We start from the raw sequence: 12936 nt of genomic DNA on the forward strand, positions 1-12936 counted from the left end.
ACTGTCTGCCTCTCTCTCTCTCTCACACACACACACACAACACACAGAAAAAGTAAAAAACTATCATTTATTGTTCCATTACATGTCTCAATGTGGCAGTGAATGTTATCAACAACAGGATCAGTCTTTCCAGCAACAGGAACTTCACACAGAAAACCCCCCAAAGAAAACTGTAAAGGGTTCAAGTAATGACCAACAGAAGTACACACAGACGGACACACATATCCTCTATTGATATCTTGACACCGCCCTGTACTTCCAGGTCTAACAGTCAGTCAGGCATTTCTCAGTAACCCATGGCGATGGTTGTTTACCTATCCATGTGGGACTAAGTAAACAAGAGTGCTCTCGCTCTCTCTGTCTGTCTCTGTCTCTTTCCCTCCCTTCCATACATGGTTCCTCACCTCCCCATTCTCTTCACCAGAGCTGCGTTCCATTCCAGAAAGCTGTTCCCCTCCGACCTGCCCTCATCCACTCCCCCTTCACAGATCTGATAAGAGCAAGGAAGCTGCCGCTAGATAGTTCTCACTGGGCAGCTTCCACCTATCCAGTCCCATCAGATCCGTGAAGGGGAAGGGAACGAGGCCAAGTGGCGAGGGAACAACTTTCTGAAATGGAACACAGCCGAGAATAGGAATAAAAGCGCTTGCTTCCCAACAGTCTTTTGTCTTCTCATTCCTTTGCGTCCCCCCTCGCTTCCTTCTTCGAAACACATCAGAGGAGAATAGCCGGGGTTTCTACTCTCCTACAGTATACATGTCTATGGTCCTCCAAGCGAGGAGAGAGGGAGGATGCGAGGAGAGAGAAAGAGAAAGACTATTGGGACCCAACCGTGGACACACAGATACATCAGAAACACAAACACAGAGGTCCCCCACTCTGAGGTATATGCGAGGGGTTTAAAGGTGCTGGAACACCGACACATGAAAACGCGTCTTTCGAGATCCTCAAACACTCGATTATCAAAAATAAGTATTTCATCAGTTTGTCGGGGATCAGTCATAACACTACTACGGTAAAGACTGTAAGGACGTACACACACACACACACACACACACACACACACAACAGAACACACAGTGTTTATAGAATAACAACCTCTCTATGGCTTCTGTTTCTCTACTTGGCTGTCACACACAGGAGCCTCATCCCTCACCAGCATGCACGCACACACACACGCATACACTACATACAGTATACACAATTCTCACAGAACAAAACACTACTGTCTACAAATGACAGCACTGTAAACAAGATAACTGTTTGTGTGAAAGAGGGGTGCATGTGTGTTTGTGTACACACAGTCGCACACAGGCTGGAAAGCTGTCCATGAGGATTCCGAGGTGCTATTGCTATGGTAACCAAGAAAGATTCAAGTTGTTATTTGGCCAATCAATCTGAGTAAGTGCTTCAGAAACCCCACCTGCCCTGGTAACATCACAGAAAGTAATCTCGACAAGAGTGGCAATCACTAACCCGACCCCTTCCTGAACGACTCCTCCTGCGTAGAGTCAAATTCATTAAGACAAAAATAGCAACTGTTACACAACGATAAACAGAGACACAACTTAGTGGAACCATAACAAGATTTTCTCTGAGCCAGACCAAAGATTACATTAAGGGTTGAGAAAACGCACAGGCCTGATCCCCCCTGCTTCGGGGTTCCTGACGATGCCCATCTGACACACATCGGGCTGGTTTCACGGACGCAGTTTAACTTAATCCCAGACTAAAAAGCATCCTCAATGGAGATTTTTTCCATTGCAAGTGGGATTTAAATCCTGGCCTAGGCATAAGCCTTCGTCTGTGAAAGGGGCTCATAGACGCTTCAACGTGGGGCACATGGTTCTGAGGGAGGGAGAGCCAACACTGTGACCTGTTAGCATGAACACGAGACACTGATTTGATTACACGCACGCAGGGTTCAGGATTCTGTCTACTATGAACCACGAGCTGCTCTGGAAGTATGGGATGGGCTTGGGGACCAAAATCCCTGCTTTAGTAACCGTTGTCTTCATCAGGGGATTTTGAGAAAAAAATCTGAATCAGATAATTATTATCAATTATTTTCTGATTCTCTGATCCGTCAACCACTGATGAGGACAACGGTTGCTTAAAGCAGAAAGAGAACGGTACCGCAAGCACAAGTACAGGAGGCTTTAGCAGACCCATCACACTACTCAGCTGAAGCTGTCTCTCCCAATGAACGGACCAGAGAAGGAAAGGGAACAGGACAGGACAGACCCACATAGGACAGGCCTAATAGCTGCCTTAGATCGCCCCCTTCAGTCTAGGAGGGGCATGGCGATGGACAGACTGATCAGCAGTCACAGGCAAATCAGAGAGCAGAGCAGTCTGGGGCAGTCCGCCCAATGAGACGTCGGGAGTCGTCGACCCCCCTCGTCCAATCAGCAGTGGAAGCGGAGGTCCAAGCTGTCCTCGTAGGCGGGGTCTGGAGGCGTGCTGGGGCAGACAAAGGCAGCGGCGGCGGGAGCTCCCGTGGCAACGTTGATGAGGGCGTTGCCGTGGACACTGCTGGTGGCAGGGTTGCGCAGGGCGGCCGCGGCGGCGGTGATGCTGGTGAGGTTGATGCCGAGCGTGAGGCGCGTCTGCTCCAGGGCTTTCTCTGGCACGGCGAACGCCTCCAGTTTCTTCTCCCCGTTGGCCATGTAGGAGTTCTGGCAGCCACGGCAGATACAGTCTAGACATGCCTGGGAATCATAATCAATCATCATAATCATGGATGAGAATTATAAAGCGTTTGACATGGAGCAAGGGTCAAATATGGAGCAACACTATGCTCTACAACCATTAGAGCATGCCAGTATACCCACTCACTTAGTCACAAGGGTAGGCAAGATGAAGGTAATGCTTCAGCCTACACCTTTTTTTGTTTTGTTTTCCATTTAATTTAATGCCTTATTGGTTACCATCGGTTCTCAAGGATACTTACTACTAAGCTTCGATTCTGGTCGAATCTGTAAGGCAATATGTCACTCAAACCAGAGAACCTAAATGTGGCTCAGTTGGTAGACACTGCAATCTAAGTCGTTTGGGATAAAAGCATCAGCTAAATGGCATATATGAGTAACTTGACCATGAGCTTTTTTTGGTGTGTGAAAATCCTTGATTCTACATTCAATGTACTGAACAAATATTAGAATTGTCAACAACAATAATAGTCATTCTTTGCAGCCCTACGGGCCGCTGTTTGCAAATAGACGGTGGGACCCACCTTGCGGTTAGAGTAACAGGGGCAGCGCTGCCCACGGCAGGTCAACACTGAGGGGTTCTGGGTGGCCCTGCCACACTTACAGCCCTTCTTCTCCACAGGCTTCTTGTAAAGGGGTTTGGAGGGGCTAGGGGGCAGCAGGCAGCCAGAGAGCAGCCGGTGGTCCCTGGCTCTGTCTTTGGCCTTCGGCCCCACAGCCCGGGCCCTGCCGGCGTGGGGTCTCTTGGGGCCCTGCTCTGGGAGTTTCCTCACACCCTTGCCAGGGGTGAGAGAGGGGGGGCGGCTGGGTTTGGGATGCCCCCCGTTGGAAAGGGCCATGTGTGTGGGGATGTTAGACATTGCGGTGGGGGGCTGTATGTGCGGCGTTTGAGGCGAGGCTGGGGTAATGGTGGGTGTAGGGGTGTGTGTAGGGTTGCGTGTGTGAGAGCCCTGCAGTATGCAGGCTATCGAGAGGGGTTGGACTCTCTCTCTGTCACTCTCGGAGTGTGATCGCTTGCGGCTGAGCCGGACTGTGGGGGGCGCGGGGACAGGCGGGGGACAAGGGGTGCCGATGTGTGCGTGCGCGTTGTGGAGTGTGACTGCTGGGTGTTTCCTGTCCGGCTGTATGTGGTTGTATGCGTGTGTCCGGTATGTTGGTATGTGAGAGTCTATACTGGGATGAAGGGGATCCAGAGTCTGTAACACCTCTTCCACGCTGAGCAGCAGTACACCCCCCTCTTCTCCTTCCCTGCTGGCTGTACCCCCCTCCCTAAGTGAGCAGACGCCCCCAGGTGTGGTGGCGGCTAAGGGCCTGGGGGCCAGGCCTAGCTCCGGTCCCCCACAGCCAGCCCCAGCTTCTCTCTTTCCACCCCCAGCCCCCTCTTCAGCAGCAACAGACAGCCCCCCACCACCCAGTGGCCACCACTCCACTGGGTCACACACCTCCAGCTCCGGGTAGGAGGGAGCCAGATCATCTCGTACTGATCCATTACACGTCTGGGGTGCGTTCAGACAGGGGGGGGCAGCAGGTTGAGGGTGAGGGTGGCCGAGTGGAGGCACCAGTGGGGGAAGTGGAGGGTTAAGCGGTGTGAGGGAGACAGGAGGATTCGGCTCCTCCACTGCTGGGCTGCCAGGCTCCTCCGGCTCCACCCCCTCTGATCCTAGCCCCTCCTCCAGCAGGGTCATGACCTCCAGAGAGCCGTCAGGCTGGCTGTTGATTTGCTGAAGCAGTGGGGAGTGAACGATGTACCGGCACAGCTGCCTATAACAGTTGACCAGCAGAGACAGCTGTTTGTTCTCCTGGAAGCAGGAGTAGTCCTTACACCAGCTACACGAGGGCTTCAGCTGCATCCTCTGGCCCTTGCAGCCCTGACACACATAGTGCTGACATGAAGAGTTGGTGGGGGCGATGGGATTCTGCAGCAGGTTACCTAAGGAGAGACACAAGGGAGAGAGAAATCACCCACTGACTGCACTACATCTACTGATAATCCATCCACCTCTATCAATCCATCCATCCATCTACCCGGCTTAATGTGCACGAGTACTGTATCTCATTCTGCAGTTCTGATTATCTGTATATCTGGTCATTTCATTCACATTGGTTCATTTTGAAAATAGACACAAATAAAAATGCTGTGGTTGCAGAAGCAGAAATTGCTGAATTATGTATGTAATGTATGCATCATGATAATTACGCTTCATATTTTTACAGATGTCACTGGCAGCAGAAAATCTCACAGCAATGTTTATTTGAACACCTGGCCCAGGCCAACATACAAACAGAGAGACTGTTGTTGGAGGACCCTCAGACACGCTTAGCAACGCAGGAGGCCAGCTGCTGCTGGAGCCGAGCCTTGGTTGCCAAGGAGACCGGGTGGTGAACCGTGTCACACACACACACACACACTCACAACCACACACACACACACACAACCACACACACACACACACACACACACACACACACACACACACTCACAACCACACACACACACACACACACAACCACACACACACAGCAAGCAATGATTGCTCAGAGAATAAACTATGACACACAGCGATTACCATAATGACTGACAGAGCAAAATGTCATTAAAGGTCTTAAAGATAAAAAAAAAAAAACATGACAATAATATTAAAATAATAAATATGCCATAGTGAAAAATAGATGACATATTTACCGGCTTGATATGAATGCTTGTCTGTAGTTTAAATCATGCAAACTGTTACATGCAACACGCAAATGAAGGTCTGACGTTAGATAGCCATAGACATTCAGATCCCAGCTCTAGTGGTCGTGAGCTTAGAATTATATGGTTCTATCTCCGTTTAGGGTAGTTCAGAGATATTGAGCGTCAAAGTTTTTACATTCCATTATGTTCTGTGAGATGGAACCTTTGTATTTTATGAATTACTAGCTCAAAAATGTCAACATTTTCAAAATAACACCACACAGGCATTAATAGACACCTAATGGATCAGATTATGTCTAAAACTCAATTTTGACAAAAATGGAGATAGAACCTTATAATTCTAACGTCACGTGTGCTGCTGGCACGGTGACATAGTCCTACTCACCACAGACCAGGCAGGCGAGGGACTGGCGGAAGAAGGGCAGCAGCTTGTACATCTCCGCCAGGGTGCGGGGCTCCCGCGGGTCGCACTGTAGCACGGCCCGGCAGGCGGACACGTACAGCGCGGTGGCGTTCACGGGATTCATCTTCTCTGGGCACCGCCGCCTCGGAGAGCGCCAGCCCGGGGGAAACACACACCGACCACAGCCCCCCGCTCAGCACTAAAGCTCCCTTCTCCAGGTGGAGAACGCTAGGTTAGCTCGCTCCAATCCCGCGGAGATCAATCAGTCGTCCGGTTAAGAAGTCAATGAACGGCGGATCAAATCAAATCAATCAAGCCAACACATTACTGATGATGGATCAACACAACCGCATAGCCCAAGCATAGCGTATGATCACCGATTTGGTTTTGCTCACCCCTTGTCCATAGCTCGAAATCCACCCAAATAATCATATTTGATCCAAGCTAGCTTGAAGCCCGTTCTGGTGCTGTAATTGGTAAGCTAGACGTCAAACGTTGATCGGTTCTTCTAGTAGCAATATGAATATCACTCATTACAATCAGTAGCCAATACAAAGACATAACCGCGGGCCGTGCCGGCTCGCCTCGAAGCCCTTCGTTCGCAGATCTGTGTTCATCTTCAACACCGAAATGTGGGATTGTCCTTCGTCTTTGTCTCCAACCGGGAATGCATCAGGTGAAACAGCTAACAGCAAACAGCAGTCCTCCCCGCCGATTCAGATCCGATCAAATGCAGCAGCAGCAGCTTTGAAATAATAATGAGCCAGCCTATTTGTCTGTGACCCACCGCCTCCAGTGGTCTCTGATACGGAAGACCCCCAGTTCCTGTGCGATGTATTTACAACTGGCTATGCAGCTACTATGGTTCTAGCCAGCAGCACACGCGCGCTCTTGTTTGTACACAATGGACCAGGGCAAAGATGGGTCCACTTGATAAACACAGAAGTCCAAAAAACGGATACTGTTGATAGCTCCCACGAATCAAATAGGCCACAACACAACGACGGGCGGCTGCGAATCAAAACAGGCCCTTTTCTTTAGCTAGCGAGATAGGCTACAGTGTTTTTGTTATAACGTTGGTTCGCGCTAGCTTAGCTAGCTAGCTACCATATCCTCTCACTCTCCAGTGTCGTCTGGGTCTTTGCCAACGCAACGGCTATTTTGCTGTTAGCCGCATTAAACCCCAGGTATACTCTTTGTAACGTGTGAATTTGGTAATAGTACGTTTGTTATTCATGAAACAGATATTGTCGGCTACACTCGTTTACCATAGTGGACACTAGCGGACGCTGATTCGCTATTCATCATCTCCCACCTTTTCTCGTTCCTCGTCAGACGCCACTCTCGCACCAGAAAGGTCCCGCGAGAATGTTGACGGTTACCCTGGTTACGGGTTTTCTCCACGACACAGGGCACGCACATCACACTGACCGTTACCGTAACAAAGCGCAACACTAATTCGTTACTTGAAAGTCTCACGAAGTCATGAGCATTAGCGGAGGACAGGTTATTCTTTCTCACGCATTCACATGCATATGGTTTTTCCAACGGTATGGCCGTTTACGGGCTTTGGTGGGCGTTGATCGAATCGACCACTCACGGAGGAGATCTCCAAACCCAGAATGTGTAGGGTTGATGGGAAGTGTAGTTGACTCCCGTGACATTCACTAGTGTATCCAAATGCGCGCATCAAATCCATCACCCGGAAATGTGATGTACCATTTTTGGACCACGTCATCGTAAGCGCGTCGGTAAAAGAAACCGCGAGAAACCGCGAGATTTTGAAGGATCCTGGCCGGTTTTCATTGCTGACCTTCATGTAACCTCAACGTGGGTCCATTCCCACAACTGTGATCCCATGAGCCATTTCCCAGTAAGTCAAATGATTGAGCCGGTATTTGAATAAGATAAACAGCTATGTAGACAACATTGTATCCAGCATTACAATTGGCATGCCCTTCATGGGACATCAGCACATTAGCTGTGTTGGTCCTAAATACCTAAAACTAAGCCCAAAAAAACACTACATGTCTGAGAAAGGACTTCATCAAATTATCATGTAATTCATAATCATGCACACCCCAGTTAAGTGTTGGATAAAAATGATAAATGCAGTACATGGTTTTGAACAGGAACATGCTGATCAGAAGGATGCCCTTATCCTTCCACTGTGGGTTCCAGGCCACTTTGTCCTGTGTGTAAAGGGCTCTGCACACAGCGTGCGATTTCTGTTGCGCGTCAACGTTCCATTTTGAAGTTTGAATGGAAGTCTATTAGAACATCGTAAAACATCCTTTTGTCCTTTTTGCTTATTGTCCAGAATGCGTTATTCCCTGTAGGTAATGAGGCCACACCAGAAAGACATTTTCTTTCTAGATTCGCAGTATTTCAAAACTCCAAGGGGATTCACCTCTGAAGCCTACAGAACACTATTAAGGTTGCCCCAAATATTTTTTGCTCTGGCAGTCACGTTCCCCTGACCTGCCTGGCGGTCACGTTCCCCTGACCTGCCTATGAACTTTGTCCTGGCGGTCCCCTGACCTGCCTATGATGTTTGTCCTGGCGGTCCCCTGACCTGCCTATGATGTGTGTCCTGGCGGTCACGTTCCCCTGACCTGCCTATGAACTTTGTCCTGGCGGTCCCCTGACCTGCCTATGATGTTTGTCCTGGCGGTCCCCTGACCTGCCTATGATGTGTGTCCTGGCGGTCCCCTGACCTGTCTAATGTTACTGCCATTTCTAAAGACTTGTGTTCAATCAGGAGGCATTGTGGCAATGCATGCATTATGTACTGATTGTTTGTCCAACATTCAGAAAGGATTGGCTTCCCGAAAGCTGGAGTGGACTTAAATAGACACATTTCCAACACAAGGAAAGAGAGACACAGAGAAATCCTCCTCATTGAACTTTTGCAAATAAGCATGATCGACCGACTTGCATGGTGTGAAGTGGTTCTGAAGCAGCAGTGGTACGAATGTTGTTCCTTTTTTCTCTCCTGTAGGAGGTGTGTACTTCTTTGTTTGACTTAGTTTTATTCTTGGTTGCCCAGGGGTGTTGCTGAGAAAATTGTTGCGGGATCCTGGACAGAGAAGACTGGTCTGGATTTGGAGGTATTGTTTGAATGTTACTATCATATTATAGCTATAGTCATAATTACCTACTATTCTCTAACTAACTTTTCTTCGTACAGGGGCTTCCGAGGCAGACCAGTGGCAATGACTGTGGTGTCTTCATGATAATGGTGAGTTATGGTAATGCCACCAAGTGATATGGCACACTTCCTTAAAACCATCAAAAAAATGTGTAAATGTATGTAACAATGACTGACCACCACTTAGACCTGACCAACATTCTGTTTGTGCATTTGCAAATAAAAAGGTGTGCAATAAAAGGTATTAAGGAACATTCATGTGTGCAGACCTCTCATATCACTTTCCTATGGAGTTATCAGCCATGTACATTTCATTGGATGTGTGTGACTACCTTCTCACTGAGTTATAAGCTGTCACATGGTAATCTTGTCTTTGTGTCTTTTCTCATTACAGTATGCCTGGTATTTCGCCATGGAGGCTACCTTTGACTTCAGCATTGTAAGTATTAAGAAAACAAGAACCCATTATATCAATATGCTATAAGACTTTGAATGCAAATTGAGTAACTGCTCTTTCTTTAGGATGACATGTCTCTCCTGAGAAGGTGGTGGTGTATTGTCCTGGTGGAAAACCTTGGGCTGGAAGGGTATGCTGCAGTGCTACAAAAATAATAATTGTATTTGTACATTTATTATCAAGAGGACTTTGGGGTAACACCTGGCCCTACAATTCAACCTTCCGGTGAAGATAATGTGTGTTAATTTCAGATTTGGAAGGAAGTTTGCTCACTTTAGTGAGGAAGGCAGAGCGACCCTTCACGACAGTGTCCCACCTGTATTCAGGACCTATTCAAGTGTTAAAAGGAGTCATGCAAGCAACACCATGGTCAGTGCATCTCTCACTAAGTATCTATGACCGTGTGCCTGTTTCTGAATGGGCTACTGCTCCTAAAACACATACTCCATGCAACTTTATGGCACATGCAATATGTTTAGTGGTACTGTGTCATTCTGAATCCAGCCTGGATCTCTTTTTGAAGTAGTTAACCCTTTCATGTAAAACATACTGGCAATAATGGTGGACTCTGTACAGATGCCACTGGACACTGACGAGGACCACACGTACTTCAAGAGGCCTTACAGCTTTCCTCCTAAAGAATTGGTTAGTGTGAATGAAGTTTATTGCATACAAACATACTATCCACCATTCACAGCTGTACACATAGTCATGCTTATGTGTGTATCCTGTTACCAGGGACAAAGATGTCAGAAGCCTGGAAAGTGAAACCACACTTTCTATCAGGACACTTGAGGTAAGTAAGGAAGTGCAAATGATCAAGGAAAGAAAGTGACTCATTCAGTACTTAACTGCACCTTTTCATTGTAACATGGTTAAGCACTGTATTATTATTTTAGGAAAGGGCTCAACAAGTCCAACACCAACGAAGAGTGACCAATGACTTGTTAGTGCATTGCATTTGCAATGCATTTTGGAAACATGAGGAGAGTGCTAATACAATTTCCATGACAGTTTGCAACCACTGATGAATGTGAGTTTCTTAAATTAATTATTAATCACTTCTTTATAACATTTTGTCTCAACAGTGAGAAGCAGCTGTCTCACCATTATATGGTCGAAAATGTGAGAAGAAAAGGAAGCTGAAAGACCATAGAGACAATGTTGAAAGAGCACTTGTGCTAAAGTGCAATCAGCAATGATGTCTTGATTGAAGCGCATTGAGTCGCATCTTGTGAGATGCGCTATACAAATAAAGCTTGAATTGATTTGATCCCTTGTACACTTTTTTTGGGCATTTGTGTTGCAACACACCTGTACATTCTGCACTCTACCCGGTTAGGCCCTTATTTTACTCTAGACAGAAGGGTTGTAACACTTGTTATTAATTCCATTTGGTATACCTCATAAACTTTCTTGCATTTCTGGTGTTTGCATTTTACATATTCTAAATATATGCTATCTACATGTCGCACTGGATGGGGTTATTGCTGTTGACTCATCAGAAAGTAAAGACTAATTCACAGAGTGTATGAAGATTCCAGTAAGGGTTTTGTGAAGGAGCCCTAGTGCTGTTGACATCAGAAATAGAATGTTTTATTTAGCTCATCAGTGTGCACTCAGCACCATGGACACCTCCAGCCCAGCACCTTGCACCACGGTTCCTGCCCTGCTCCATGGATTACAACGATGATCGCCTGACCCTTGCCTGACTCCACCAAGTCCTTTGCCTGACCCCTCAAACCTGTTTGACCTAATAAAGTCCCACACCTGGGGTCATTGACATTCTTTTATTTATATACAGTTAGGTCTGGAAGTATTTGGACAGTGACACAATTTCCATAATTTTGTCTCTGTATGCCACCACAAAGGATTTGAAATGAAACAATCCAGATGTAATTGAAGTGCATACTTTCAGCTTTAATTCAAGGGGTTGGACAAAAATATTGTATGAAACATTTAGGAATTGCAACCATTTTTATACACAGTCTCCTATTTTCAGGAGCTCAAAAGTAATTGGACAAATTAACAATCATACAGTAAGTAAAATGTTCATTTTTAATACTTAGTCGAGAATCCTTTGCAGGCAATGACTGCCTGAAGTCTGGAACACATGGACATCACCAAATGCTGGGTTTCCTCCTTTGTGATGCTTTGTCAGGCCTTTACTGCAGCAGTCTTCAGTTAGATAGATAGATAGATAGATAGATAGATAGATAGATAGATAGATAGATAGATAGATAGATAGATAGACTTTATTTGTCATTGTTACAGTACAGGTACCAAACAACGAAATTAAGGAGGGGGGGCTCCCCTGGTGTTTAAGAAAGGAAAAAGAAACACATTTTGGAAAAAGCATAGATGCATAAAATCACAAGAAGATAAGGAGCTGGTTTACATCAATAGAGGCTATGTACACAATCCACTGTACTATACTGCACAGATAGTCAACTAGGGTTGTCATATTGCACAAGAAAAGTATTTTTTCACATTTTTTTTTAAAGTGTCACAGTTTGCAGGCTTGAAAATGTACATGTTTGTGTCTCAGCACTAGCTGCCATTACAATCCGTCCGGACTTGTCCTGGGCCCAGAACTTAGGCCTTTTCTGTGTTCAGGGCCTTGACGGCCCTGTGGTAGAAGCTGTCCTTCAGTCTGTTTGTCCTAGCGGCCGGGGTCCTGTACCTCCTGTTCGAGGGCAGCTTGACAAAGTGTTCATGCCCAGGGTGGGTCGGGTCCTTGGAGATCTTGGAGGCCCTCCTGAGACAGCGTGTTTCGTACAGCTCCTTCAGAGAGGGGAGGGTGGCGCCGGTGATCCCCTGTGCTGTTCTCACGACTCTCTGTAGATCGTTTCTCTCCGCTGCCGTGCAGCTGTGGTACCAGTTGGAGATGCCGAAGGTGAGGATGCTCTCCACTGCGCCGTGGTAGAAGGCCACCAGCATCTCCTGCTTGCTGTGTTGTTTCTTGAGGCATCTCAGGGTGTATAGCCGCTGTTGTGCCCTCTTGATGGTGCCTTTAGTGTTGTCCTTCCAGGCCAGGTCATCCCGCATGATGTGTCCCAGGAAACGGAGGTTTGAGACCATCTCTACGCTCTCTCCGTCGATGAGCAGGGGCAGGATCTCGGACTTTTTCCTCCTGTAGTCTACGATGAGTTCCTGGGTCTTTGACTTGTTTAGCAGCAGGTTGTTTACCTTGCACAGCTTGCTCAATTGCTCTACCTCATCCCTGTACGCCGCCTCGTCCCCCCCCGAGATACATCCCACCACGGTGGTGTCGTCTGCAAACTTTACGATGTAGTTGCTGGGGTGGATGGGGGTGAAGTCGTGGGTGTAGAGGTTGTAGAGGATGGGGCTTAGCACGCAGCCCTGGGGTGACCCAGTGCTGAGGCTGAGGGCTGTGGAGGTGTGGGGGCCCACCCGCACCCTCTGGGGGCGGTCGGTCAGGAAGTCCTTGATCCACGCACATATAGAGTGTGATAGACCCAGGTCTAGTAGTTTGGTCACTAGCCTGTCTGGAAGGAT

The 12936-nt window shown here is 47.5% G+C and overlaps 1 protein-coding gene and 1 long non-coding RNA gene across 3 annotated transcripts; one reads left to right on the forward strand and one right to left on the reverse strand.

Annotated features, from left to right (window-relative positions):
• Window positions 1-2408: 2408 nt before the first annotated feature.
• On the reverse strand, window positions 2409-4576 carry LOC308149688 (E3 ubiquitin-protein ligase MSL2-like; the record flags this gene model as incomplete). Its single annotated transcript, XM_080522589.1, has 2 exons — window positions 3236-4576; window positions 2409-2711 (listed from the first exon to the last, which is right to left on the reverse strand). The coding sequence occupies exons 1-2, from the start codon at window positions 4559-4561 to the stop codon at window positions 2409-2411; spliced, it is 1629 nt and encodes a 542-aa protein (XP_080378715.1). The 5' UTR covers window positions 4562-4576.
• A 4337-nt stretch (window positions 4577-8913) lies between these two features.
• Window positions 8914-10646, forward strand: LOC308174837. Of its 2 annotated transcripts, XR_013937936.1 has the most exons (6): window positions 8914-9050; window positions 9355-9399; window positions 9483-9547; window positions 9669-9786; window positions 9994-10062; window positions 10506-10646. It is a non-coding gene; the product is annotated as an uncharacterized lncRNA (long non-coding RNA). The 2 variants fall into 2 exon arrangements; XR_013937935.1 differs by having other exon boundaries at window positions 9355-9786.
• The last annotated feature ends 2290 nt before the right edge of the window (window positions 10647-12936 follow it).

Source organism: Nansenia antarctica (assembly GCF_963989245.1).
Source record: "Nansenia antarctica genome assembly, chromosome: 1".
In the NCBI taxonomy this organism is placed as follows: Eukaryota; Metazoa; Chordata; class Actinopteri; order Argentiniformes; family Microstomatidae; genus Nansenia; species Nansenia antarctica.